Genomic DNA, 25,887 nt, shown 5'->3' on the forward strand with positions numbered 1-25,887 from the left:
CATCCCTCGTCGCTCTCATAGGTGCGAAACTCTTCGGGACTTCGGACTATATAAGTGCCCTTCCTATAGAGTCAGTACAATTCAAAGTGGATGATCCGTACACGTGCGGTTTCTGTTCGCAGACACGAGAAATCCTGCCGTCCTAGCCTATACACCTCTGCTCTATAAGAAGTGCCGATATCCACACTAAAACGTTACCAGTATAAGTGAGCAGCGTCGATGCCACCTTCATCTTGCGCAGCAGCCGTCTTATGACGTCCGAGCGACCGCACGCGGCATCAGTCCGAAGAGGAGCGCGCTGCTCGACTAAACTCACCTGGACGTTACGCTCGCCTCCCAGGAAAGGGCAAGAAGCGGAGAGAACGAAGGTAACGAGTGAATCAAAAATAAATTACAACTCCCAACCCGCCAGCGTTTGCGAAGCCGGCGGCGGCGGCAGGGATCAATAAGGAAAGGGAAGACATTAAAAAGCAGAGAAAGAAAACGATCTTTGAAAGACAAGCAACAAGACCGAGAAGCGCCCCGTATTCTTCTTTCCTTGTTTTACCATTATCTTCTCCCCTCGTCCACTCCCCCCCCCCTTTTGGTTCCAGCCCCCCACTGGGCGTCCCGCCCCTTCTGATGACGTAGCCGGAAAGGCGGGCGTCCATTGGCTCGCACCCGCCCTCTATAAGAAGCGAGGCACGCGCCACGGCCGTACGTCGGCCAGACGTGTTGCGGTCGCCGCCGCGTGGTTGCCCCAGAAGGGCTGTGTGCGCGTGTCGTTACGCCACATCGCCACTACGAGCGTGAGCGAGCGCTGCCTTCGCTTCTTCGGACTACCCAAACGCGGAAACGCTCGTTGGAAGCCCACGCGCGGAGTCGCCGCACAGACTGACGGCTTCCTCTACAAGCTCCTTCGGACGGATATAATCGGCGCAGGTCAAGGAGTTGTTGCGGACCGGAGGACTTGCCGTTTAGAAGAGAAAAAATTGAAGTCACGGTGTTTTCGGTGCATGTGCTGGAGGAGACTGTTTTGTGAAGCGGTGAAGGAGGACTTGACGGCCTGGATAAAAGCAGGAATTGGGGGCGACAGGGGACGGCGGAAGCGCACGTCAGCCTCCGCCACGGTGGCAGTCCAACAGCTGGTTGGCTGGTAAGTGCATGGTTTTCCTTCTGAGTTAAAAGTGTGCAGGCTACGACCGAAGTTATAAAAATAATGACGCTGCCCATCGAAATAATAGAAACACGTCCTAAAGGTACCACTGACTTAATGTTAGCTGTTATGTTGACGTTTTACCGTATAGATTATTCTACATTATGGTTTGAATTAAAATATTTGGATCTTTTTTTATTTGACACCTACTGGTAATCTATTGTGTGGTTTGAACTCTTACTTAATATATGAACAGAAGATAAATGGGGCACTTTTTAAACATGGAATGGTGTTAACAGCCGTTCGATTAGCTTGCACGTTATCGCACAGAAGCAGAAGTACATTTCTTGTAGTTCAAACCAATGTAAATATAGAGACGACCCTGCCCTTAGTCTCTTGTTTTAAATAAGATGCATGGCACAGCTTGCCTGTGGTCTTGTTCTTTTAACTCTGCAAATGGGGGGCTATACCTTTAGTAGGGCAAGCGAAGTTAGTGGCAACCACAGACAACACTGGCTCTACAGGGTGCCTGAGGAATTATACCGATCTTGTAGCGCAATTTGTCTTTTTGATGTCTTCTAAAGTGCAGGACCTTAGCCTATTGCGCTGTAAAAAACAAGTGAAATAATGTTGACTACATTTTTCCCACTGCTTACGGCTATTCGCTGTCTGGGAAAGCGTGTGTGCATCATTCGTCGTTGGCCTGAACCCGCTTATTACCATCGTTCTTGGCTCATCGCCCCTGGGGCTATAAGAGGGAAAGCCGGTCCGCATCGCGTTGCTCACACCATTGAAGGACTCTGCTCACACTGAACTCGCTTGAAAAAAAAATCGCACTTAAAACTAACATAGCCTCTTAAATAATGCAACGCGAAAAGAAAAAGAACGGACGCCCGCTTCCGACGGACGCCTGGTGAGAGTCGAACTTTTTGCGATTGCTTTTAATTTATATAACGCCAGTCGGCGGTCGTTATATAGCATAGTAGTCATTACAAAGTTCGGACTACCAATCAGGCAAACAAGTACGGCACAGTCGGCATTTGATGGTTGCTTAACAGGCACGTCGACACGAGCGCTTCGACTGTCTACTCCTGTTTATGATAATTTGATCAGCACGCGCGCTGAAAACAGGGAATTCAATGTTATGCAACGAAGACCTGCTTACTTGCACATAACAGGAATAATTACATTGTTAAAGCGCCTGATGACCAACGTGATTCCCCTTGAACTTATTGGAGTCAGTTGGCCGTCCCGTGCGAAGATGAAAGAATGCGCCTTGTTAATTATGGCCCTTATCTAACTGCCATAGCGTATTTGTATAGAAATGAGAATGTGTACCTGTAATTTTGTCCGCAGCAAGCATCGAAACAAATGTATGGAGTGCGAAAATGTTCTCGACGCGGCTTTACTTCTCTGCGAAGACCTATGGAAGTTCTTGAGTGCGAAGGAAACCTAAAGAGAAATTTAAGCAAAATAAACTCAGAAGCAATTATCTCCTGACATGCAGCAAATCGTCTGCCATTTGCCAACCGATGTGGACTTTGTGTTTCCGTGTATTTCGCTTGCGGGAAAACAAAAAAAGGGTGATACCATGTTTTGAACATATACTCCATTTTCACCGTCCGAAAATTACTTCGACCATGTGGTATTTGCGTGTATCTATATGGAATAAGAAAGGAAAGCGCGAAATATTATGGGCTCTGATGTGCCCCTTCGGCTGCATTTTGATTGTTATTGAATATATGTACGTATGCAAATTCGGTGTTCTGGCTGCTCCCATTTGTTTTAACATTGGAGCAGTCGACAGGATTATCCAACGCCTCATGTGTAACACAGTCCACAGTCGATTTGCACCAAGGTTTAAAAAATGAAAAAAGGTCTATAGCTAAAAGAACCAGACATTTGAGTAGGCCGTGTATGTATTCTGTGCGTGGTAATCCATGCGAGTCAGAGCTTGTACGTTTGAAATGCATGTTTAATGTAACATTTTTCACTTTCGCAATGCTTGCTTCAGTTAAGGCGGCGGAATTTCATGAGGCTTAGTCGGCATGCTGCTTAAAAAAGCCTTAGTGCATATCTTCGGTTTCTGTACTGCTTCGTTCACAAAACTAGCACTGCAAGGCGTGCACATCATTTTCTGAGTAATGCCTCGTTGACGGAAGTTGCACTGCTGCGCATGCACATTGGCCCAGATGCCATTTTTTCGCTTTATGGGTGCCATTTCGTTCACAAAAGTAACACTGCTTATCATGCACATGGACAACATCTATTATTTTGGCTTTATGTGTACTGCCTCGTTCACAAAAGTAGCACGGTTTAGCATGCTAATTGGCCAGATGTCATATTTTCGCTTTATACGTGCTGCCTCGTTCATAAAGTAACATGCTTAGCATGCACATAAACCAGATGCATTATTTTCGCTTTATGTGTACTGCCTCGTTCACAAAAGTAGCACTGCTGAGCATGCACATTGGAACAGATGCCATATTTTTGCTTTATGTGTACTCCCTCGTTCACAAAAGTAACACTGCTTAGCATGCCTATAGAACTGATGCCATAATTTCGTGAAATGTGTACTGCATCACTCACAAAAGTAACACTGATTTGCTGCACATAGACCAGATTCCTTATTTTCGCTTTGTGTACTGCGTCGTTCACAAAAGTAGCACTGCTTGCGTTGCACATTGGCACAGATGCCATATTTCTGCTTTATGTGCGCTGCCTCTTTCACAAAACTAACGCTGCTTAGAATGCTTATAGAACAGATTTCATATTTTCGAGAATTGTGTACTGCCTCGTTCCCAAAAGCAGCACTGCTTGGCATAAACATTGGCGCGAGTACCACATTATCGCTTTATGTGTACTGCCTAGTTCACAAAAGTAGCACTGCTTGGCATTTACATTGGCACAGATGCAATATTTTCGCTTTGTGTGCTTGCTTCGTTCTGAAAATAGCACTCACATTGGCAAAGATGTCATATGTTCACTTTATGTATACTGCCTCATTCACAAAAGTAGCCCTGCTTAGCATGTACATTGGCATAGATGCCAGATTTTTGCTTTATGTGTACTGCCTCGTTCAGGAAAGCGGCTTTATTTAGCATGCACATTGTCACAGATGCCTTTCAACGGCTGTGTGCACGCATTTACATGTGGGCACCCACGTATGGCTGGCTAGATAGCGCGTATCTGATAGAGTGTTACAACTCACTACCGTCAAACCCGGTTATAGAGAACTGCAATATGCGCAACAATTACTTTGGTATATCCTATAGTTTGATATAGCCGAACCCGCCTATAACGAGTTTAGTTTATTGTTACGAGTTCGCAATACGCGGGAATCCCCTTGTCATTCCCGCATGAAGAAACGAATAAAATAAAGTATGTCGTTACCATACACAAAACAATTGATTTATTGCAAATAATAAAGCTATCTTTCCGCCTTAACGCCTTAACTGCCTACTTCGAAAAAAAAAGCGGTGATTTTTGTTTTCCCTTTCGTTTTGGCAGCGCCAACTAGCACAGCATTCTTTACACAAGACATTGCTTGCACCAGTTCGAGTCCGTGTCCTTCATTATCGACGAAATATTGGCGGAGGACATCGACTGCCGAAAGCACTTTCACTCGCGACATCCCCTGCCTCCTCGGTGCTTTTCATCAGCATTACGACGGTGCTTCTGACGGTTCCCACGTCCGAGGGGCTTACCGTGACGGCAACGTCGTCGTCGAACCTCAGGAAATCTTCGAAGGACAGTCCTTTCGGCACAGCATCGAGAAGGTTGGCGAGCTGCCGTCATGGTCCGGACTCACTGAGTGGGCGGGTTCCGTCGTGAGTTCCGCTCGTCGGAAACAGTTACGGAGAGTGTCGTGCGTCATTCACTCCATACGAGGCGCAATGTCTCAGTAGCGGCCTTTTCTCAGTGGTCGCAGCCAATCAACATCTAAATCGCAGCTCCGAGACCATGCATTTTGGCGGCCATTCTAGGCACACCGAGTTCGATATATCAGATGTGAAGTTCTTTATAAGGAATATGTTTCGCGTGTATTTCCGTACATGATTTATTTTTGTTCGGTATATAGCATAATTCGCTCTATCCGGGTTCGTTATAGCCGGGTTTGACTGTAACACGTTGCCGAGATCTATAGGCTTAATTGGCGCTCGGTAACTTCTTTCAAAGCCTCGTTTCATGCCCGGTTGCGGACAGACGAAATGCAAGGTCGGTTAAACCGAACAGAATCGGCGCAAGAGCTGGGAGCCGTCGTAGTAGCCAGAACACAAGGCGCATCTCCCGCCAAGTGGACCCAGGAAATGAGATAATGACACTTTGTATACCTTCTACGGATTTGGCTGGGCTCACGGTCGCATTGATGACATCGACCTGCATTGTTCAACGACTCAGTAAGAGGAAAATGTGCTCCCATTCATAACAGTCTGTGCAAGCACTATGCAGGCACTTCGATTTTGCAAGTTGGCTTACAAGACGGGCGTAAATTAAGTACTCGATATCGGTTGGGGCAACCAAGGACAGAGTAAAAGTCTTTCAAATATTGTGGGTGACTTACGTGCTCTGCGTTATCGTTTGGTTCTCTTTTACACAGTCTTAGCACTCGATATTTGGTGATAACAGGTCTGAAGTGCATCATGGGGCAAAAAAAAAAACAAATTTTCACGACGTAAAACTCACCTAAAGTCTTGTCACGTGGAGTGTATACAGTAGAAGCAAGGAAACCAAAACTATGTGCAGAACGTGGTTTGAAGGATGGAATATTTTGTTCTCTTGAGCTTTTCAATCGTCACAAGATTGCTAAAACATCCTGATATGCTGGTTCTATTTCCGTGGTGTTCTTGAATGATAACGGTGTACCATGAAGACAAAATCGATTTAGACGCGCGTCGAAAGATGGAACCGCGGCACTATTGCGGTTGTTCACGATGGTGTGCATCATCGCGGGTATAATATATAGCCAGCTAGGTGTATACATCAGCACGTGCACAACCAACGCATTCTATTTGCCGGTATGGGCGCAGCCGAAAATGCCATTATGTATTCGCCCACCTAGAAAACCTTAAGAAACATAAGTGCGACGTAGGGGGCGTGAAAGGGGACATCCTAAAAATAACGTGCGCTCCTCTTCATGCCCGCTAGAGAATTTACCTAATGCCCACCATTATGACCGTTATCCGAAGGTAAGATAGCATATTTGTGTTAATGAAACAAAACCTCTGATGTATGTTGCTTTTCATTTTTTTCAAACTCCAAATACATAAAGCAGGTGCTTCACAATGTAAGTACAGTGTTTGTCCTTTCGCTTTAATTTTATTATATGGTAGTTCAGATCGCGCCGGATAATACACCTTTTTTGATATCTTTTACAACAATGTGTTTTAGTCTTGAAGTTGTGGTTTAACACGCGAAGCTGGTCTTGGGCTATGATTTTCAACGTGCGCCGAAATGTCCTAACCCGCAGGTTGACCTTTTTCGCCTCAGGCAGAAATGAACGGCCGTAGGGGGCACATATGGAAACCCCGTTCTTGGGTGCAGGAGCAGATCGTCTGAGCAACTGAGCTAGAGCGGCAGGTATAACGACTGTGTTCAGGCCAAATGTAAAACGTTGCAAATCGGCTAGCGCAACTGCCGGCGGCGAAGCGGGAGCGGGAGGCGGGGGATGCTGCCGCGTGACGTTAGGCTTGACGTTATATTTGGGTGATAAGAGACCAGCTGATTTCTGCACTCTCATAGTCGGGCGTCCCACTCCAGCTGCCTTGCCATCTACTGGTTACACGTCCATGCTCCTCTTTTGACAACCACTGCGACCATGGCGGCTTTTACAACCTAATGCATGTGGTCAAACCGCAAAGAAATCATGCGCACTACTCGCTGCGCACTATACATTGATATTCTCACACGTGAGCAGACTTAAGCGTCCTCGGGAAGTTGGTATATTTGAAGTCAATAAGGATCACGCGCTCGGCAACCATTTGTCTATCCGTTTGTGTCTACCTTCCAGTAACAGAACATATGTTGAGCCATGTCTGTCGTCTTTGCCCTTTCAACGATGTGGGTTCTTCATTCCAAGCACTCGAGTGCTCAAGTCGACCTTTCGTCCAGCCGTCGGCCTCCACACGGGCAGTATATAACGAGTGTCGCTCAATGAAGCAGAAGGGAGAATGTGCTAGCCACACGGCAGCGACTTGCTACTCGCCCAGCTGCAAACATACGCCACGTAGTACGCACTCGGCAACGCGATATTCATCGTTTCGAGCGACGGAGTAGACAGGTACGGGTAGCATGTACGGCCGTGCAAAGCGCGGCGCAGGCAGCCTAAGGTGCTCATGATGTTAGCGCGGCGTTCGTGCGCTGGATGATGGAGCCGGTGCAACCGACGCGTGGCAAGACTGCACAGCTATATCTCGGAAGAAGTATATCGTCCTTGGCAGTCGTCTCGGGCCGAGCAAGCAGCGCGGCACGGCGGTGTGTGCGCGAGCGGTAGTCGATCATTTCTCCGCGTCTATTACGCACGCCTTCGGAACTTGCGCGCAGACCTGCGCCCAACGAGCGAATGCGAGAACGAAACGAAAAAGAACGTCAAGTGAAGGAAAGCGGGTTAGATGTTCCATAAATCTCCCGTCTGTGGTCGTTTTCCCCCAAAGCCTTCGGAAGCCAACGCCACGCCAATGCGGCCAAAGTTCGCGCGCGTGCTCAGCGGCTAAGCCTAGATTTAGGCCTAGCGAGGCCGACGCCGCAGGGTTTGCTAGGCCTAGGGAGGGTGAGGAGGACCGTGCGCGGAAACGAAACGTGGGATTTAGATTCCGAGCGTCGTCGTGCCACTTTTCGCGCGCAATTACACACCGCGGCCGCGGTGGACGGCGGAAACGACTTCCGCATTTAATCGTTTTGGGGCACCGACGCATTGCGGCTTTTGGAGTGCATTTAGAGAGGGCGAAAAAATGAGAAAGGAAGGCGTGGCACTTTGCATGAATGCGTCGCGCGGGTTGGAGTAATAGGAGCGCCAACGGAAGGGAAAAGCAATGCGTGAGGCCGGCAGTGTACGTTTAGCAGAACAGGCGACGCGGATTTGAAATGCTGCATATTATGCCCTGATAACCTTTAGCGGTTGCAGTTTGATTTCAGTGCGCGGGCTTCTTTTCGCAATAACTTGCGAATGTATCGTTGTGTGTATTCTCTTGCGGCACAGTAGATTTGAACACAGAATCCTGCAAAGCATTTTGAGCCTTACCGGGCCCGAACACCATCTCTCACCAACTGACCAATATGGACATTTAGCCAAGAGGAAGGAACGAAAGAACAAAGTTTGTAACCTAATGAGAATTCGTTTCACTTTCAAGAATCTATAGCTACAGCTACGGCCTTTCTGCGTATTGCGGCGAAATTACGTCGGAGCCTCCCTTCGTGCCCCGACTAACGGAGCGAGGCATCCGTTTAGGATGGTTCCTTTAATTGGTGCTTCAGCGTAGATATTAGCTCGTCTGTGCTATAACTATTTATTGGCAAGGATGTAGCTTCATCCCTCTGAGCGCAGGTAATATAGCATAGGCAAATGAATGTACCCAACAGTTTGCTTGTTCTGCGACCCACCATTCCAATGTTCATTCGTGATGCGGCGATCGATTTTCATGTGAAATCATCCATGTTCCAATCATGTCACTTACGTATAGATGTATTTATCGTTATGTATTAATTACTGCGCTGGGTTCCTTTTAGCCATGGTGGACAGAGGATAGACCTGGAGTGCAGCTGCAATATCTGGAGATGTAATATTGCATTACACTGAATGCACGGCCGCTCTTGAGCAGACCCCTCAAATTCGGGTCACGTGATCCTTATGTTAAAGTGAGCCTCCAGGTCCGAAAGCGCACAGTCGCCTCCAGTCTATTTCACCCTCTCTGTCGAATTTTCTGGAACTAAATGTAATTTAGTTCCAGATCCATAAACATAGACAAAGATACATACCTCCGGTCTCCGTTTTATCGTTCTCGTAGAACCAGTATAGCTATAATATCAGGCCTTTTGTTCCTTGTAGTAACACTTTTAAAGTTTCCGTTTTTCCACTAACTATATAAACGAGGAATAAATTACCTAGTGAAGTTGTTGAAGCGCGTTCTGTGGACATGTTTGTTTATAAAGTTGAAATACTGTATAACTCTGATTATCAATGAAAGTGTTAGCCTATGAAATAAAAAATATGCATCGCCATTATTAGCCTATAAACACCATTGTAGAGATGTGTTAAAGTGTCGTATTTTTGCACTGTACCACCCCTGTATGAGCCTTTGAATAGGCTTACAGTATGAATAAATAAAATAATCGAAGGAGAGCAAAACGAACGAACTCAAACCACTTCTATCTTCGAAGTACTCTCTTCTCTTGTTTTTTTTTTGTGATTGTTTTTGAACAGTATCTGCCTCAGTCCGCTGCAAACAGGGCTGATATGTTGCAAGCGCCGGCTGCACGCGGAAACCATAATTTACCCACGCGCACGATTTCGGCGAGCAGAAACCAGTAGTGACGCCGTCTACCGAGTCTCCTAGGTTTCAAGATGGAGGTTTTCGGTGCTGCTCGCGCTGCGGATCCGCAGGTTACAAGAACTATAGAATTAGCTTACGCGGAGTGAGTCTGCGTACAAAATCATACGTCTTTCTTCCTTTGTAATGTAATGAAATGTACAAGGGCCTTATAGAGGGTGTAAAATTAAGCAAAAATACTGTGGCGTTACACTTAGTGGGGTGACACGAAAGCGCATCGAATATTTTGTAAATATTTAGTCTAGACACTTTGGCTGCACGAAGCCTTGAGATGCGACATCAGGTTGCGTTCGTGCTTATCCTGTTAATGTTACACAGGATTGTGTGATACCCCATTGCGGGTATGTGCTGTTGTGTTTGGGGGACACATCGCCAGTCTTCATAGCGCGCATGCGGGATTCAGTGTACGGGCACTGACTTTATTTGGTTGGTGCTCGTAGTGCTTGAGTTGTACGTAATTGGTTGTTTGATAACTTCATTTATTTTCTTATTGATTTATTGATAGGTTGGTACATGGCCTAGCAGGGTCTGCAGCTCCGCACGCTGGAGCAGCATACATTTGTGTTCACAAAGTGTTGACCAATACCTTCTACGGGTATACGCAACTCCGTGGGTGTTTATCCATTTGGTATCAGCTGCAACTTTCTGGTATGGATAGGTTACCCCGGTGGAGCTTGTGGTTCCACAATCACCACCAATCCCGTTTCACCGTTCCGGCGTTATCTGACTACGCAAGTAGTACTACGCGAAAGTGTATGGGGCGGCGATATTGCTTCTAAATACTGAAAACGATGCTCATCGATACGGTTTTGCATGGGATTACTCGTATCCGTATTCGTCTGTGCCGTTATAAGTACCTTTATTCGATTCTATATCGACTTACCTTAAAATAGGGATGCGTTGGCTCTTCCTCCAAAGGCCAACCGTCCCCGGCTGTTTAGATGAATCGGTATCCCAGGAGCGAGGCTATGTGGCTACCTTTCGACCCCTGTGATTTTGGAATAAAACGTAGATATTTTTTTATAGTTACACACAATAGAATACACTTGCGAGTTCGGGCTCCACTGCTGGTCATACCAAATGCGCTCAGATTTCTTCTTGTACTCGCGGGTTGCATATTCCTCCCGGATGCACGCTCGTTAGCGCTGTCAGCTCCCAGAGATATCCGGCAATTCATGACGTTAGTAATCAAACCTGGGACTTCGAGTTCGAAGCAGTAATCCTGAGACATTGCGCCACAATAAAGTACTTCCCAGTTCCAGCGCCACGACCGTTTAAATGCTTCTCGCTATGCCGAGGATATTTGTACTTTCGAAACCAACTGAGAGCGACAGCTTTCGTTTCCACCTGTACAGGAAGCCACTTTCGAAACGCACGGTAGAAGCATGCAGCGAGGAACTGCCAATCTCAGTACAAAAAAAGTCCCACTATCATCAAGAATTTCCCAAGCGTAGCAACCGTGACAGATAAAAAGGAAAAAAAAAAGGAAACGGAAGGAGAGCCGCCACCACCACATAAACAGCGCCGTAAATCAACTCATACGGCACCGCGGCGGCTTCTCTCTGGGTCGTCGCGCCGCAATGAATATCTCCCGAGGGTCGGCCTCTCATCCGTCGCTTCATTACCTTTTCAAATTGCCTCGGCCGTGGAATGAGAAGGCAAACTCCAGCCAGAAAGCGCCTCTTGTTGGCTTCGGCACATGCGACGGCCCGCGCGTACAACAGGTAGACGGTGTCGTACTTCTGCTGGAAGTCCGTGCGAGCTGGACACCCGAGGAGCCTGCTCGCAGCGTACGCAGGACAGAATGCGCGTACATATAATAGGTGAACTAGGCAGCTTATCTTTTCTCCCGTTCCGGCCGTGTAGAGGCGCGCTATTTTAATAACCTTGGTGGCCTGCGGGCGCAGCCGGCAAAGAAGGCGGCGAGACAAGGGCTCCCGTTGTTTACCTCTCAACGGCGGTGTGTTCAGACTGGCTACCAGGAGCGCACCACGGGAGTACTGCGCACTCTTGCATAGGTCGTAAAATACAAACTGCGAGATGAGATATTAGGCGAACGAGCTTGTTAACGATGCATAAATTAGTGTTCGTAACGGGAAAATTGTACACCCCATGCCGCTGGACACGAACAGGACGTGGTCGTAAACGCTTCGGGTGCATTCGCTGCTTCCAGCGCTCTCCGTGCGATCAGCCGCATCGTCCTTCGTGCAATTCAGATTCCACGAATATTCGCGTCTCTCACCCTTTCTTTCCTTCCTTTTTTGTGCTCGTACACAAGCATAGTCTTCCCCTCCGAGACTCTCAAGTGCACCATAGCTTCTAACCTTAACCTCTGTAACTTGATGCACTCGGAGGTTAATTGGTTTCCTAGAATGTGCGCATTAGACCGGTGCGGTCATGAATTCGAGAGTATACGTCTGTGTGCTGTCGCTTTGTCCGTGACTGGGATTCTTTCCGCTCGTGCTCAGTGCCGCATTAAGACGCGCAGTCTGGTTTGCTTTTTCATATGCTTCCGGTGGTTCGTAAACGTACCGCTCCCGGAATAACGTGATTTACTGTGATCCGGTATTCACCATGAACAAGACCTTTAAACCTAATAGCCTAGCACGAGATATGTGGACAAAGAAGGTGGTGCACGGTAATCTCCTGCGTTGGGTGAAGAGGTCGGGTCAGTTTCCTGATCCATTTAGTATTCACAAGGGGAAGTTTTTGTCAGAGTTCTAGAAATGGAAGTCACAATTAAGTAATTTAACGAAGAAATGAATGTAGTGTTTTGTCTGGTTCCCTAGTTGGTCACGCCAATGCGAAGACAAAGATGCCTTTCCAGAATCGAAAGCCGGTTACGGGACCTTTCGACGAGAACCTTCAACAATTGGAAAACACATTTTCTTGCAAAGTTTCATATTTGTGGTTTACAGTCTCGAGCCTAAGCTTTTCGTGTCTCCCTAATAATGGCGCGGGGTGTCCACTGCATTGGTCTTTTTCTTTATGCTCTCGTTGTGTATTTGCGCTGGTGTACAAAATGGAATTTAAACCTCCTCAAACTGAAGTCTCAAATAAACTCTCATCTTACGCTTGTTTTGTATATTATTATAGAAAAATGTGTATATAAAAATGTTAACAGAAAAGAAAGCTATCAGGTGTGTAAATAGCGTCCCGTATCTTCATCCAACTGAGCACTTGTGTGAGCAGCGTTATTGGCAGCTTTATCCCTACCGTGTGCTCTATCAGTTACACTTTTCAAATGATAAATTTAAGCAATTCTTAACACAATTATCTCGTCTAGATCTACGAATTAGCGGTTCTGCGACTCGTGGCACGGGACAATGGCTCGTTCCACGCCCACGCGCCAATTATCTTTTGGCAGTCATTGGGATACAACATTCCAAGCATGTTAAATAAATTACGGGGACTTCGCGGCAATTACGGAACACTAACACATGCTTCCTTGCGTAATGCGTTTGTCGGAAATGATTGTTTTGAATCCTACTCGCTATGTTGTTTGCGCGAGTATGCGTGAATTGTCTGGTCGGTTCTTTTACTGTACATAATTATGTGACGCCGAACCAATGCGTTCAAGCTCGTGAAACAAGTACTTTATTCTATTTTTGAGTTTTTTGTGATGTTTATCGGCCTATTCTTACACAATCTTCTCAAAGGTACTGTCATGCTGCTGTATCCCTAGTTATAACTTCACTGTACATCAGTCGTCATTAAGCTGTCAATTTCGCTCCCTGGCCCCGTCAAGCTGTAGCAACAGCTTTCGTGCATCGACATTGTAGTAGCTTGAGAAAAATATCACGACGCCGTCGGTACGACAAATTCCACCCGCCCATTTGAGCGGGTGGACGGCGGAAAGAGAAACCACAGGGTTTCTCTTCGTCCAAACAGAAGTAAAGTAAGGATTACGCGCGCGAGAACACATTCATTCGTACAGCCGCAATATCCACACAGGAAGCGGTGCGTTTTTATTTTGCTAAAACAGATGAATCACAGCTCCTCGAACTCAACCTGCACCTTCAGTGCACGGGTGTCAGCCTCTCCTACTGTTTCGGGACTCAAAGCACGAAACATCGGGCGCCACTAACAACGGTTCTGGTTGGCCATACCCCCTCCATTATCAGTGTTCCAAGACGACCAACGCCCTTTTCTGCACTTTCACCGACCGCGTGCCCCGACGTGCAAACGGCTGGGAACGCGGCCGCATCCGTCGCCTTACGACGACCACGTGAGGAAAGCCGTGGGCCGGCAAGGGGAGAGATTTCAGGGTGGAGTCGCCCACAGAAAGCTCGTTTCGATCGCGTAAACACAAGGCACGCGCGCACTGAGACATCGTATAGATACGCGCGAATAGGTTCGGGGAGTGAGCAACAACCTCTGTGTTTGCGTGAATGCAGCAGCGCAAGCACGGGGTTTACCGCCGGCACCGGTTGTCTAGCCGAGTTACGCCCCTGAACTTTCAGCGAGGTGAATGAGGCGGTGGCATCTCAGCCACCACGGTCATAAATATCCGCGACCTTAATGCCTATTTGAATTATATATACATACAATATAAAACAAGCGCCATTCGCCGCCGCAAAACATAATGGTTCGTTGTTTATGACTGCGTGGTTGCCTATTTGTCAACATGGCGGACTTTCACTTTCGAGACAATGTCTCTAAGAAGGTGAACCAGTCGAGTATAGGAGGCATTATCTCTCAAAGTACCCAATGACCTTCTTTTTTTGCTATGTCCAGCCATTGTAACGCCCTCTACGTTTCGAGCACCTAGCAAGTGTAGTTCTGTCAGACTAAGACTTCAGCCTTCAAAGGTGAAGTGCTTGTGACATACTTTTTGGATATGAAGTCGCCAGACCAGAGCACAATACATGCTCAAAAGAAGCGCCTTGCTGTGGAATGCTCGGAAGGGTTTCATGTGCGGTGCTGCTGGATCGTAGAAGTTGCAAGTCACGCAACTATGGGATTCTGAATTAAGTCTGCAGTGACCGTAGCTTGCTTGCAGGAGAAGCAGAGGAAGAGGAGGGAGATTCGTTGATGTTGGGCCCTTCGGCTGCACTTACCAGCCATGCCGGGCGGTGAGAAAACGGGTGGTGCGAAAAAAAACTGAACAGATACGCGCTATCGGCATGACACTTACCTTCAGAGGACGAAATGACTTTTGTTTGGGCAAACCATTAAGGAGGCTGGACTGTAATGTTGCTCCACTATGACACAAATTCTACAGCAAATTTATCTGTGCACCGCAACCTCACTTGAGTGATCGTTTTTCTACGGTCCCTCCACCGAAATTAGACGTAATATTGCACGGAGGCCAAACGATACCTTCTGCAGGTGTACACCTCAACGATGTTTCATCGTGCTATTTTGTAGTTACAGTCTTGAGAGCCGCTCCGAGCTTCTTGGTAACTTACACTTCTCTTCATCAAGGTATTTTGTTTGGTATTCACTTGCGTTGTCCTTGCCAAGCCCTCATTAAATTGCAATGGCCATATATACTGTGGCATTGCACTGTCATCTAGAACAAAGAGTCTGACTTATACTTCTTGTAGCAGACTGTAATTGTTGCAGGTGACTCAAAAAACCATCGCTGAGCCGTGTAGGGGTGCACTGCCAATATAATTTATACGATGAGTCATCAACGTGCAACGCGCGCGAAAAATGTTTCGGCGCTGTTTCGCCGCCGTACACGCCACTACCGTGGTTCGACCGTCTCATCTTATGGAGTTCTGGCAAACTGGTTTTTCCATAACTATTGGTATTCGCAGCACGCAGCGAGGCACAAGAGCTCTGAGTCTGTCTCTGTCTTTGTATTGGTTTGCTATTAAAGAATTTTCAGGACAAGGTTGAAAGCAGCGGAATTACAACATGCATGAAGCTGCCAAGAACCTTTTGCGCCCTGTGCAAAGGGCACGTTTAGTTTGTCGTTACACGTAGGCGAGGTCTGAATGAAAAGCGCTGTTCCGACATTCGACTTCCAATCAGTTCCCTCTGCGTCGATGTAGGTATTATCGACGTCGTGGCTCTGCCTTTCTGTTCTGTACAAGGTATTTCGGAGGAGGAAATAAGCTCTGCGAACTTAATTCCAGCTTCTAGACGATGGACCTCGTTGGCACAGTTTTCTGTAGTGCGTACACCGGAGCGAAAAATTCCTGCGTGCATGTAAAGGGTGGCACACGGGCACTGCGAGTAACTGTACTAAACACAATCGGGATAAAACCAAAAAAATGTTGAGCCATTACACTCTGCGAAGATGGGTGGCGAACAAAGCTTTTTAGCACTCGACCTAGAGATGCCACTGCAGGTATGAGGGCATTTTACTTCTCTTGGGCGTTGACGTTGGCCATCGCTATGAAAGACATATATACACGCACACACTTATATTTGCATATACAATGTACTGGAAATATATATCCAATTGAAAACACGCATATTAAACTTGAGGTCTAGATCATGTTTTCAGCTTAGAAATGGTGCCTATTGATTTTATTCCACCCAATATGCATATCCAAGCAATAAAACATAAACTTAAAGTCGAAATCATTTTTTCAACGGTGTTTTCAACTTTGACGGGTACCACGTTCTGTTTCCACACACACCGGGACTTTCGTTTTTCAACGCTTGCATCAATACCGTCGGCATAGCAAGCAACAGCTAGACAATCAAAATTATTCTTAATGTCGGCTTGGTACAAATCAATTTTGCGTTTGCATAAAACTAGTTTTGTAGAAGCTTGTCATTCGTAGTTTTTTCTGCCCGCGGAAATCGGCGCAACTTTCCTTTAAATTAGTCAGGTACAAAGTTTTCATTTTCTCAGCTTTGGACTGGCTGGAACTTTGGCAATTTTCCTCAACATTATCATGTCTACAGCGAAAAAACACAAAGGCAAGCAGAGTGTTGTTACAGCCTTGACTTGCAGCTGATTGTTGATTATTCATACTCTCCGTAACCTCTAGAACCGTATACTTACGAAAATTGTACTCTAAAGCAAAAATGATGTTGCCGTGGTGAGCCGTGCCGTGCTCTGCTTAAAAAATGCTAGTTTAGCCTTACGGGCGCGAACGCTTCTCGAGTACTGCGACCGGAACAGGAAAGCCATGGCAAAACGCTATAGCAGCCACTTTCAGGAACTCTAATCAAGGCCAAATGAGGAGCATGGAAGGCGACTCGGACATCATTCGCTGAGCGCACATAACCGAAGAGGCAGTCATGCCAGCTCTCTTCCGAGATCCTGCTTATCCGCCTGCGAACAAGCTGTGTATTCGCTTCCTCTTACTAAGCGCCCCTGCCTTGTTTGCTCAAGAATCTCGCCACTTGAATAACGTGCGTGCATTACCGTACGTATGCGCTTGGCTCGGGATCTTAGGTACGGGGCCTATACATGTGAACAGGACATGAAGGGGGCGACCTCCGCGTTCTTCCCATTTATCACCCTTTTTCTGCGCCGTTCACAAAACACACGAACCATTAAAGCGGGGAGCTAGACGGTCGTAAGATGGGCGCAAACACACAGCGAGGCCGTAAACGGCCTAACGCCAGCAGACGTGTTCCCGGGCAAGACGGGTAGCAGCCGTTCAGCGGTCGTGAGGCGTAGCGTAAAATTCGCAACCAGCTTGGCTCGGCTATTTGTACTTGCCTCTCCAGCGCTGCTACATTTACGTACTTAACTTTGCTTCCCTCCCTCCCCTTTTTTCTTTCGCTGTTCTTTTATGACGGCGGATTGTGCGCGACTAGGAGAAGCCTACAGGATGAGAATGTAGGGGAGGCAATTTTTTTGACGGGGGGCGCTCTGTTCCTTTTCGCGCCCCGCCGTCAATATACCTAGTGAGAGAAGAGCACAGGAGGGCAGTGTGGGGACAGCGCATGGAGGAGAGGCCACGTTGCCATGGAGCTGACAAGTCGAATCGCGGCCCGCCAGCTACTTGTGCCACGCACCGTATCGATACTCCCGCCGCCGTTTGCACGCGCTGTACAACCGAGTGTGAAGGCCGTGCGGGCAGCAAAAGAGGGGGAATGGGTATCATGGCGATGCCATCCGTATACTCATGGACTACAACAGGAGCGTAAGTCTGCCAATGTCACTGTTAAAGTGAGCAAACGTGACCACTGAGACAGCTGGAGCGCTTAGCGTGGTTGGCACGGTGTACGTGGAGGGTGCAAGAAACGCTGCGTTGCGTACTCTCGAACTTGGAGCATGGCGTGCGGAACGGCCCGAGGACCAAGTTCAAGAAAGGGAAGGGACGATATATTCACATGCTGTTAAATATTCACCAATAAGTCAACTCACTGATGAATCTTTAGTGAAATATGCGAAAAGCGCCACCAAATCTATTAAACGAAATGGAAACCTTCAAATAAATCGGACAACTGCCGTCCAGCCAGCTTGAGGACCCACCAGTGAACATCCAGAAATGTTCGCAACGTGAGCTGTTTTTTCAGGTTGGTTTGGTTAAAAGTTGAACGGGTGAAGGGTAGTACGTTAGAGTGTCCTTGAGGCCCATTACTAGCAGCAGAGTTTACGGAAGCCAACCAGACAAAGGAAAGATGAAAAATATGGCAAGGCTTCGAAGCGCACAGGAACTTGCCAAGACAGAAGAACAGGAAGAGTATGTATTTTCCTTCTCTTCTCGTTCACCAGACTTCCAATGCCCCATTAGAACAGACATATTTCAAATATGTTGGTTAAGTCCTGGGCGGCTAAGCTCGTAATTCATTTCAAACAGCGGGTGGAAGCGGTTCTTCGATACTCAAACCTTGCCTGCCAATCTATAGACACCGCACCGCGTCTGATCAACAAGCATCGCCCCCCCGTGGAGACACATCGCCATAAAAGGCTAACATGCTCGCACCCTCAACAGGTGGCGCCCATCTAATTAAAAAGAGGTACAGGACGAGAGATGAGAAACTATCCGATATCGGGTAGGGCAAAGAGCGGGAAACGACGTCCTTCGTGAGGATTGGTCACAGCCCGTCAAAGGGTTGCGCGACGACGTTGATCGGCTCACCCAGGACCTCGATATCGGCGGGCATCGTGAGACGGCGATTTCAAAAAAGGAACGTAATAATGTACCTAGGGAAGTACATACAAGGTTTCCAACGATTACAAGGAAAAAAGCATTTATGTTCGGCGGACACCCCCACCGTCGCGGTTTAAATAAAGAAATAAAAATTAGAAGGTCTAGCCTCAGCAGTTGACACCCCTACAAGATGCTAGAAATCCCGCTTTGTAACACTCAAAAATGGGCTCCGCTTACGCAGCAACCGTGACTGACACCTCTGTCGCTTCGACACCACTCGGTAGCGTGGATTACCGTTACCGATCGACGTGACACCTCGCGTGGAAGTGGCATGTATTACTCTCTTTTTTGTTCGCCTCCCCTTCCGAGTTCGTTAAGCAATCACCGAGGGCGAGAGTATACCGCCCTGCAATTCGCTCGACGCGCGTTTTTGATTGCTATCAGCGGACGGCAGTCTGGCGGCGCCTCGTTACAGGCCGGGCCTTCGCCTTGTAAACGCTGCCGTGCACGCGGTAGTGCCGTCGACGACGTGGCGCTAATGCGTGACACGCCGCCTCTACGGATACCTTGTCCGGGCGCTGTACAATTTTCGCAAAGCGTGTTGTTGTCTTCCGCGGATCGTTCGTCTTGTGATAGACAGGCTTTACGTGGCCTTGAGTATTACGCCTGACAGACAAGCGTGCGTATATTGCCGCGACGTGGGACTGGCAGCAGTATACACATAAAAGGCTTGTGACAGAGCACAATTCCATGAATAGCACATATCCGCAGCTCGAACGAAGAAAAAAAGTGGGTAGGAACTGTCTTTTAGTGTATTTTTTGCACTCCCGGCGCTGGCAGTAGATTCTATGATGACATGTATACGCGCATACCATGTTTGTGGGGTCCTGTCTATGCCGTGATACCGGAGAGGGCTGTCAAGGCGATCCCTCGAGATTCAATTTCCGTGGTTCTGGCAGGAATGCTTTTTCCGTTCTGCGGTATATTCAACTATCGACTGGATGAATGATCGAACGAATTGATTTTTCTCGCTTTTTGAAGAAGGCGGATACGTTTACCGTTTCGTTCAGGGACAACATTGCCGGCATCTGCCGCTTGTATCGGAACTCGTACTGTAAATGTTGTGAGGGTTATCCGTCGGGTAACGAAATGATTTCAGGAGTAGCTCAAACGCAAAGTGCAAACAGGTGACCATACAGTGCAGCGATTTCTCTTTTACGATACTGGGTTGCATGCGGGAGGGAGCAGTGAAGTTGGTACACTTGAACGCGCTTATCCAACACGAGTTTGGGAACACGTATACCAATTTAAAGGAGCCATGAAGACAAATTACAACTTCGTTCAATTTGAAAGAACTAGTATTCAGTATCTTACTAAGCTCCATTACAGCCACAAAAGATGTTTTTTAACGAAAAAAAAAGCAAGAAGTATTAAAAAACTTTCAAATTTCGCGCCACAGTGGTGACGTGTTATGAGCAAGAATGACGTCATACGGGCCAACAATAAAACATAATTTTCAGTGCGTTAACTGCACGTTAGCATTGAAGTGATGCTGTCAAATGGAACTAGAGGCCCCATTACAGACGTCCAGTCATGTGTCGTCGCGACAGGTCAGTTAGGCGGCCGCCAATCGCACGAACAAGGTTCCGTGACGTCATAGAAAAGTTGCGGGAAATCGGCTAGGGGGTCGTGACTGCTCCACACGTTTTCTTTAATATATCCGCTATTTGTTCGAAGATTCCGATGATATTGGTATCATTGTTATCGGGACTAAGAAGTCTTTCTAATAAACCCAATTTGTATTTTGTCTTCATGGCTCCTTTAAAGAATATATTTGACTCCAATCACGAGGGAGTCGTATTAATGTATTCGCGGTTTTAAGGAATGCCCAACCTTTCAAGATATCCTGGTCTTTTCGAAACGTTGGGAAATTGTGTTTTAACTACATTTCGCAAGTTATTTTTGAGCGATGATATATTCCATTTGCAGTTTACTAGGAAATGCAATGTGGTCTGACCTGCGTACACTACGGGGTCTCGCAAGTTTAAAGTAAATATATATTTAGCTTAGCCTAAAATTTGTAAATTAAGCACCAAGTTTGTGTGCCAGCACGACTGAAATGTGTTCTTTCCGCGACAATGCTTAGAGCCTAAAGAAAATCTAAGTAACACTGTATATGCAGTGAATCCTCGTTACAACGATGTAACTTTATGAAATTCTGGCTTAATTCGAACTTTTTCATGGTTCCATTTGCCGTGCAAGTACTGAAAATAATATTCGCTTTAAAAAAGTACCCTTTATAATGAAGTGTGTTTGGTGTACCTAGGGTTTCGTTATGATGAGGATTTACTATGTACGCGAGGTTCATAAATGGTCCAGTTTTGTATATAAGGTAGGCAGCACTCAGTGCAGTCTATATATGGTAGAGCAGCAAAAAGGGGGACGAGGCCGGAGAAGCCCTGGAAAACACGAAAGAGCTCCGTTAGCTACATCAAAAAGGACCCGAGAGGAGGGGAACAAAAAAAGTAATAGCAGGGCTGAGAGGACGCCAGAGACGATATGAAAGTTCTCCCTCCACTTCTCTCACCTGCAGCCAGTGAGCACGCCCACGGGTCATATGGAGAATACGAAATTAGAAAGCGCAGCCCGCATTTCATGCTGCAGGCGGCTCACGCGAAAGGGGGAAAAATGGTGACCGTCCCACGCTTTTTTTTTTTTTTTTGGAGAAGGGGGGAAAGAGGAAGGTCCCGTGCGATTGGTCCGAAACTTAATGGAGTGCGTAAAATGGAAAGAAATGTCGGTCCCAACTTTTATGAAGTCACTACCATGGCATCTTTGTAATCATGTGCTTGTCACGTAAACGGCACACGCTTCCCTTTCCTTTGCAGTGATTCACTTTCGAGGTTCTCGACTCAGTCAACTCCTCCCACATATGCGCGAGTTTGAATGGTTAAGGAGTCAAGTGACTCTGAGACAAGAATAAGAAGGTTAGAAGTGCATCCTAATCGAAATATATTCTATTTGCAAAAAAGAAGAAAGAACACGCACCCACTGGTTGCAGATTTGGACACATGCATGAAAAAAGTTGTCTGTGCGTAAACAGGGCAACTGTAAAGAAGGAAACGGGTCTCATGCCAGATATATTGGCAAGAGCCCCGTCTCACGCAAGGCGACAATAGGGCCGGAGTATGTCATGTCCAATCTCGAATCCTAATAGATGAAAATTTCGTCCCACGCCCGCTGTAAAATTTTACCAAACTCATCAGCGTAGCATTCATAATTGCTGGCTTATAAATGCATCGGGTCCTTATTCTGTAATCGCATCCAGAGGCCATGATTTGAGCCGAACTATCTTCAAGGCATGTAATCAACCCTGCGTTAAATTTTGTTCTTGAAACCCTTGCATATGCGCATTCGGCGATCACAAAGGGCGAAAGGCAACCATTACATACGCTGTTCCTCCCTCAGGAAGAGGCGTGTTCAGAGCGTTAAAGATCGCCCACACCACTACCATTGGTCAAAAGAACCAAAGTGAAGCAAGAGCAGACCTGGCAGGGAGGTACGAATTACGTGCTCGAAAATTTCCACGCAATAGGGCTGGCGGGGAGAGGGTGCAGGGCTGACGGGAATTGAGTCTCAGGCGCCGTCGAGGCGGCTGGCGTGGGCCGCGAGCGGCGGCAACAGCGACAGGTCTCCACAAGCCGGGGTCACCCCCACGGTCTCGTCGTCCCAACACGTGGGTTGTGGCCTCTGCGACGTGCCTGGCCCAAACCGAGCCACCGCACCCAGAGGCACGCGTGTGCACTCGACGAAGGACATTAGCATTAGAACGGCTGCGAGAGAAGTGAAAGTAAAAAGATAAAAAAGAACAGTCATGTTTGCTGGAAGATTGGAGCTGGATCTGATAGAGCAGTATGCAATTTTTGGCAGTGGCTCAAGTGTGTGTCTTTCCAAACACACTAGAAGGGTCTATTTGGCTTTCAGACAACAGGTCTCTCTGTCTTCAAAATGACGGGGAGGGCCTTTCGCTCTAGTTACTGGAAATTGAGAAGCGCAAAAACTTTATTGGAATGATGACAATTTACCGCTTTTATTTTTCTTTGCAGCGCCGGTGATGTTGTGAGCGTTACTGTAATGAATTTAACGATAACGTTTCTGCCCTTTTTTTACCCTGTTGCAGATTCGAAGCGTGGAGGCCTGTTCCTTTCTGACGAGCTGACCCCCGAAAGCGAGTTCCAGTCATGGACGTCGACAGTGTCGCGCTCGAGTCCTTCCTCGAGCTCAACTTTCCTTCCGATCTCAACTTCTCCACGCCCATTGACTATCCAACGTTCAACGCAGTGGAACCAGCACTGCAGACGACGACACTAGCCCAATCTCAGCAGGCAAATCTCCCCGTCGTTTCCAACACGATGCTGCAGTTCCAGACCACGCCGCAAGCCGCTACCATGGACATTACCGGCGCAGTATCAAGCACAGCGACGTCCGTCGCACAGCCGTCACAAGTCGGCCAGCCTTCTAGCAGCCGTCCGCAGCGGTCCTGCCGACTTAACCCTGACTACAACTTGAGGCCAAGGTCAGTCCAAGCGCGCATAGAGACGGAGCAGCGACGAAGGCAACATCAGCAGCATCAGAGTTCAAGGAAGGAGCCCAAGCCCAAACAGAAGCCTCCGCCGTTGTCAAAGTACCGGAGAAAAACGGCCAACGCCCGGGAGCGCTGCCGTATGCAAGAGATCAACCGGGCGTTCGAAGAACTACGGGCCGCCGTCCCTGTCCTGCCAGGAACTGTTGTCGAGGCCGAGAAACCTGGCGACACGAGCAAGCTCACAAAAATCACCACTCTAAGGCTCGCAGTCAACTACATTGCGGCGTTGACGCAAGTGTTGAGGGAAGCCAACGAGGGAGAAGAAAATGGCTCCGAAGTGGACTCGGTGCAGAGCATCGACTCACTGGAATCTAGCCTCGACTTTGGGGAGGATCCTCTTCTGATGCCCTCGGACCTGGTCGGTATGATTCTCGAGTCCGACGGTGAGAGCCTTCAGCTCAGCGACGCTCCGACGCCTTGAGCCTGGTACGAGCCAGACGAAGCCTCAACGCTTACACGTCTTTCACTTTCCTACGAGCTGCGACCTGGAACCGTGGCCTCAGCGATGTTTGCCTGACGCCTGTGGACTCTGGCGCAATGTTGGAAACAGAAGGAAATGGGTCGTCAGTCCAAGTGCTGCCTTCTAAAGTGCCGTTTACTGACACTTCCGTGGTTCAGGTTGGGCTTCAAGACTTTGTGCCTTGTTTCGCTCCCAACATCGCTACCGGACTTTCGGTCCAGCTGGTAGGGTGGAAGACATTGCGACGGATAAACTCTTCGTCTCCGGAAGCCGGTTCTTCTGGCGCATGTTTGTCCTTGTGGTACTTATCCCAACGAAAGAGGAGGTTATGTGATCTAGAGAATTACTTGTGCACAAAATGTTCCATGGGCTGCAGGCACAAGAAAATGTTTTTTTTTTTCACGCAGATTTACCGGTGAAAGAACGTGTGCCATGACAGGAATCTCTCCGCTTTGCTTCTAAGCGAGTGGCAGTCAGTGTAAAGCTTATTTCTACTTGTAAAACTTAGGTCGCTTCATCTTCCAGCCTGTGTTTTTTTCTCTTTTTACATGCTCGCAGAAAAGCAGGCACTGTTCTGTAATCCCGGTGACTGCTCGCAAGCAGAGTGGATTCTTCGTTTGTGCCATGATTTAAAACGTTGAAGATCCACTAATGTGCCATGGTATTTGAAATGGGGCCATACACAGTGCTCAAAAGTATATAACCGTTGTGCGCGCATTCTAGTCCGCCCGAAGGGTAGGTTTTCGGCAGTTGTGGCGGAGCGCAGCGGTTTGCAAAAGCGTGGAGGTATAATGGATAGACCGCAGTTTAATTTATTGTGTTCTGCCCGACCATGAATAATTGCATGGCAACTGGATTTTATAGATAGTGTGCTTATTATAACAGCAGTTCCACTAAACATGCATATGTTTACAAGTTGTGAACTTCTGAAAGCCATATGCAAGGCCATAATAGCCGGATGAGGTTGAAATTCGCTGATGGGGGTTTCCGATCGTACTCAACTAAGATTTTTACCGCTCCTTCTTTTATGCTTTTTTATCGACTCATGCCTATCCGTATGGCTAAATATTTTCAATTAGCATTAGACTTTTCTTTCTTTCAAGAAGCTTTTTTTACCCAGCTTTCGTGTTCACGCGTTGAAATCATGACTAAGGCAGCGTCCCTGAACATTATGTTAAGTTATTTCAGAGAACGATAACGCAACTTAACAGCGAAGTCAGGCTTTTAGTGACTTATTTAGTGTTAATTTCCTGAAAAACCGCGTATTCGCGTAGCCAACGTTTCTGGGAATACTTAAACTTGCATTCCAATTCCAACGGGTTTGTTTACCGATGAGTGAACGTAAGGGCCTGCGTATTCATGGGTAGCCAGCAGTTTTATGGTCAATGAATTCACCACTGGAAGGTCCGCGCACTCGTGATTTACGCGCTGGTCGTGTATTGCGCAAGTGTCCACCTTCTAGGCTGTGCTGCTGAGAACGTTTTTCATGCTGTTCTCCTATCCTCTCTGCTGTGTTTCCAGCATTGTGAACTATGTGCCTTTATTATGTATTTTGTTTGTATTACGGAATGAATGTAGCCGATAGGGTGTGTATATTGTGTGCAAGAGTCTTGGGATACATTGCGGATGGAAGTAGTTAAGTTGTTGCATGCAGATGAGGGTGCATGCCTTTCACGTTGATAATACGTGAAGGCCGGATTTTGAGATTAGAGCACCACGTGACGTAAGTGCGACAAAAAATCAAGATAAACTCATTCAGCTAAGGTGTCTTGATTTCTCTTCCTTTCTAACTGGAAGTACAAAAGCACATACAAGAATGAATGATGGGCATCTGAATCACTTTAGCGTGCAAAGAGAATAGAGTATTACGTTAGCCCGTGGGTTCAAAGGGGCTGCTGACAGTTCCCACACACCCCATCATTAATCCGTGTACATTGCACTTCGAATTGCTACCTACCATTACTGTCTATTATTGTTAACGAGAGCGAATGTAGTTTCTAAAACACCCGTCACAGGTGCGATCACCTGAGGCTGTTCTTCTGTTCAAAAGAAAAACAACTAGAAAGCCCCTGTGTCGGGATTTCAGT

The 25,887-nt window shown here is 47.3% G+C and overlaps 1 protein-coding gene across 1 annotated transcript; it reads left to right on the forward strand.

Annotated features, from left to right (window-relative positions):
- The first annotated feature begins 696 nt into the window (after window positions 1–696).
- LOC144148653 (uncharacterized) lies at window positions 697–23,912 on the forward strand. The gene is made up of 2 exons (XM_077680169.1): window positions 697–1,135; window positions 22,876–23,912. Exon 2 carries the CDS (start codon window positions 22,937–22,939, stop codon window positions 23,759–23,761), a length of 825 nt encoding a protein of 274 aa, XP_077536295.1. The 5' UTR covers window positions 697–1,135; window positions 22,876–22,936; the 3' UTR covers window positions 23,762–23,912.
- Window positions 23,913–25,887: the final 1,975 nt, after the last annotated feature.

This window comes from Haemaphysalis longicornis, unplaced genomic scaffold, assembly GCF_048455015.1.
Source record: "Haemaphysalis longicornis isolate Haplotype H1 unplaced genomic scaffold, Haemaphysalis longicornis Haplotype H1 scaffold_8, whole genome shotgun sequence".
In the NCBI taxonomy this organism is placed as follows: domain Eukaryota; kingdom Metazoa; phylum Arthropoda; class Arachnida; order Ixodida; family Ixodidae; genus Haemaphysalis; species Haemaphysalis longicornis.

What these genes read in the sequence shown, in the direction of transcription:
- LOC144148653 (XM_077680169.1), top strand. Translation starts at nt 22,937, where the DNA reads ATGGACGTCGACAGTGTCGCGCTCGAGTCCTTCCTCGAGCTCAACTTT.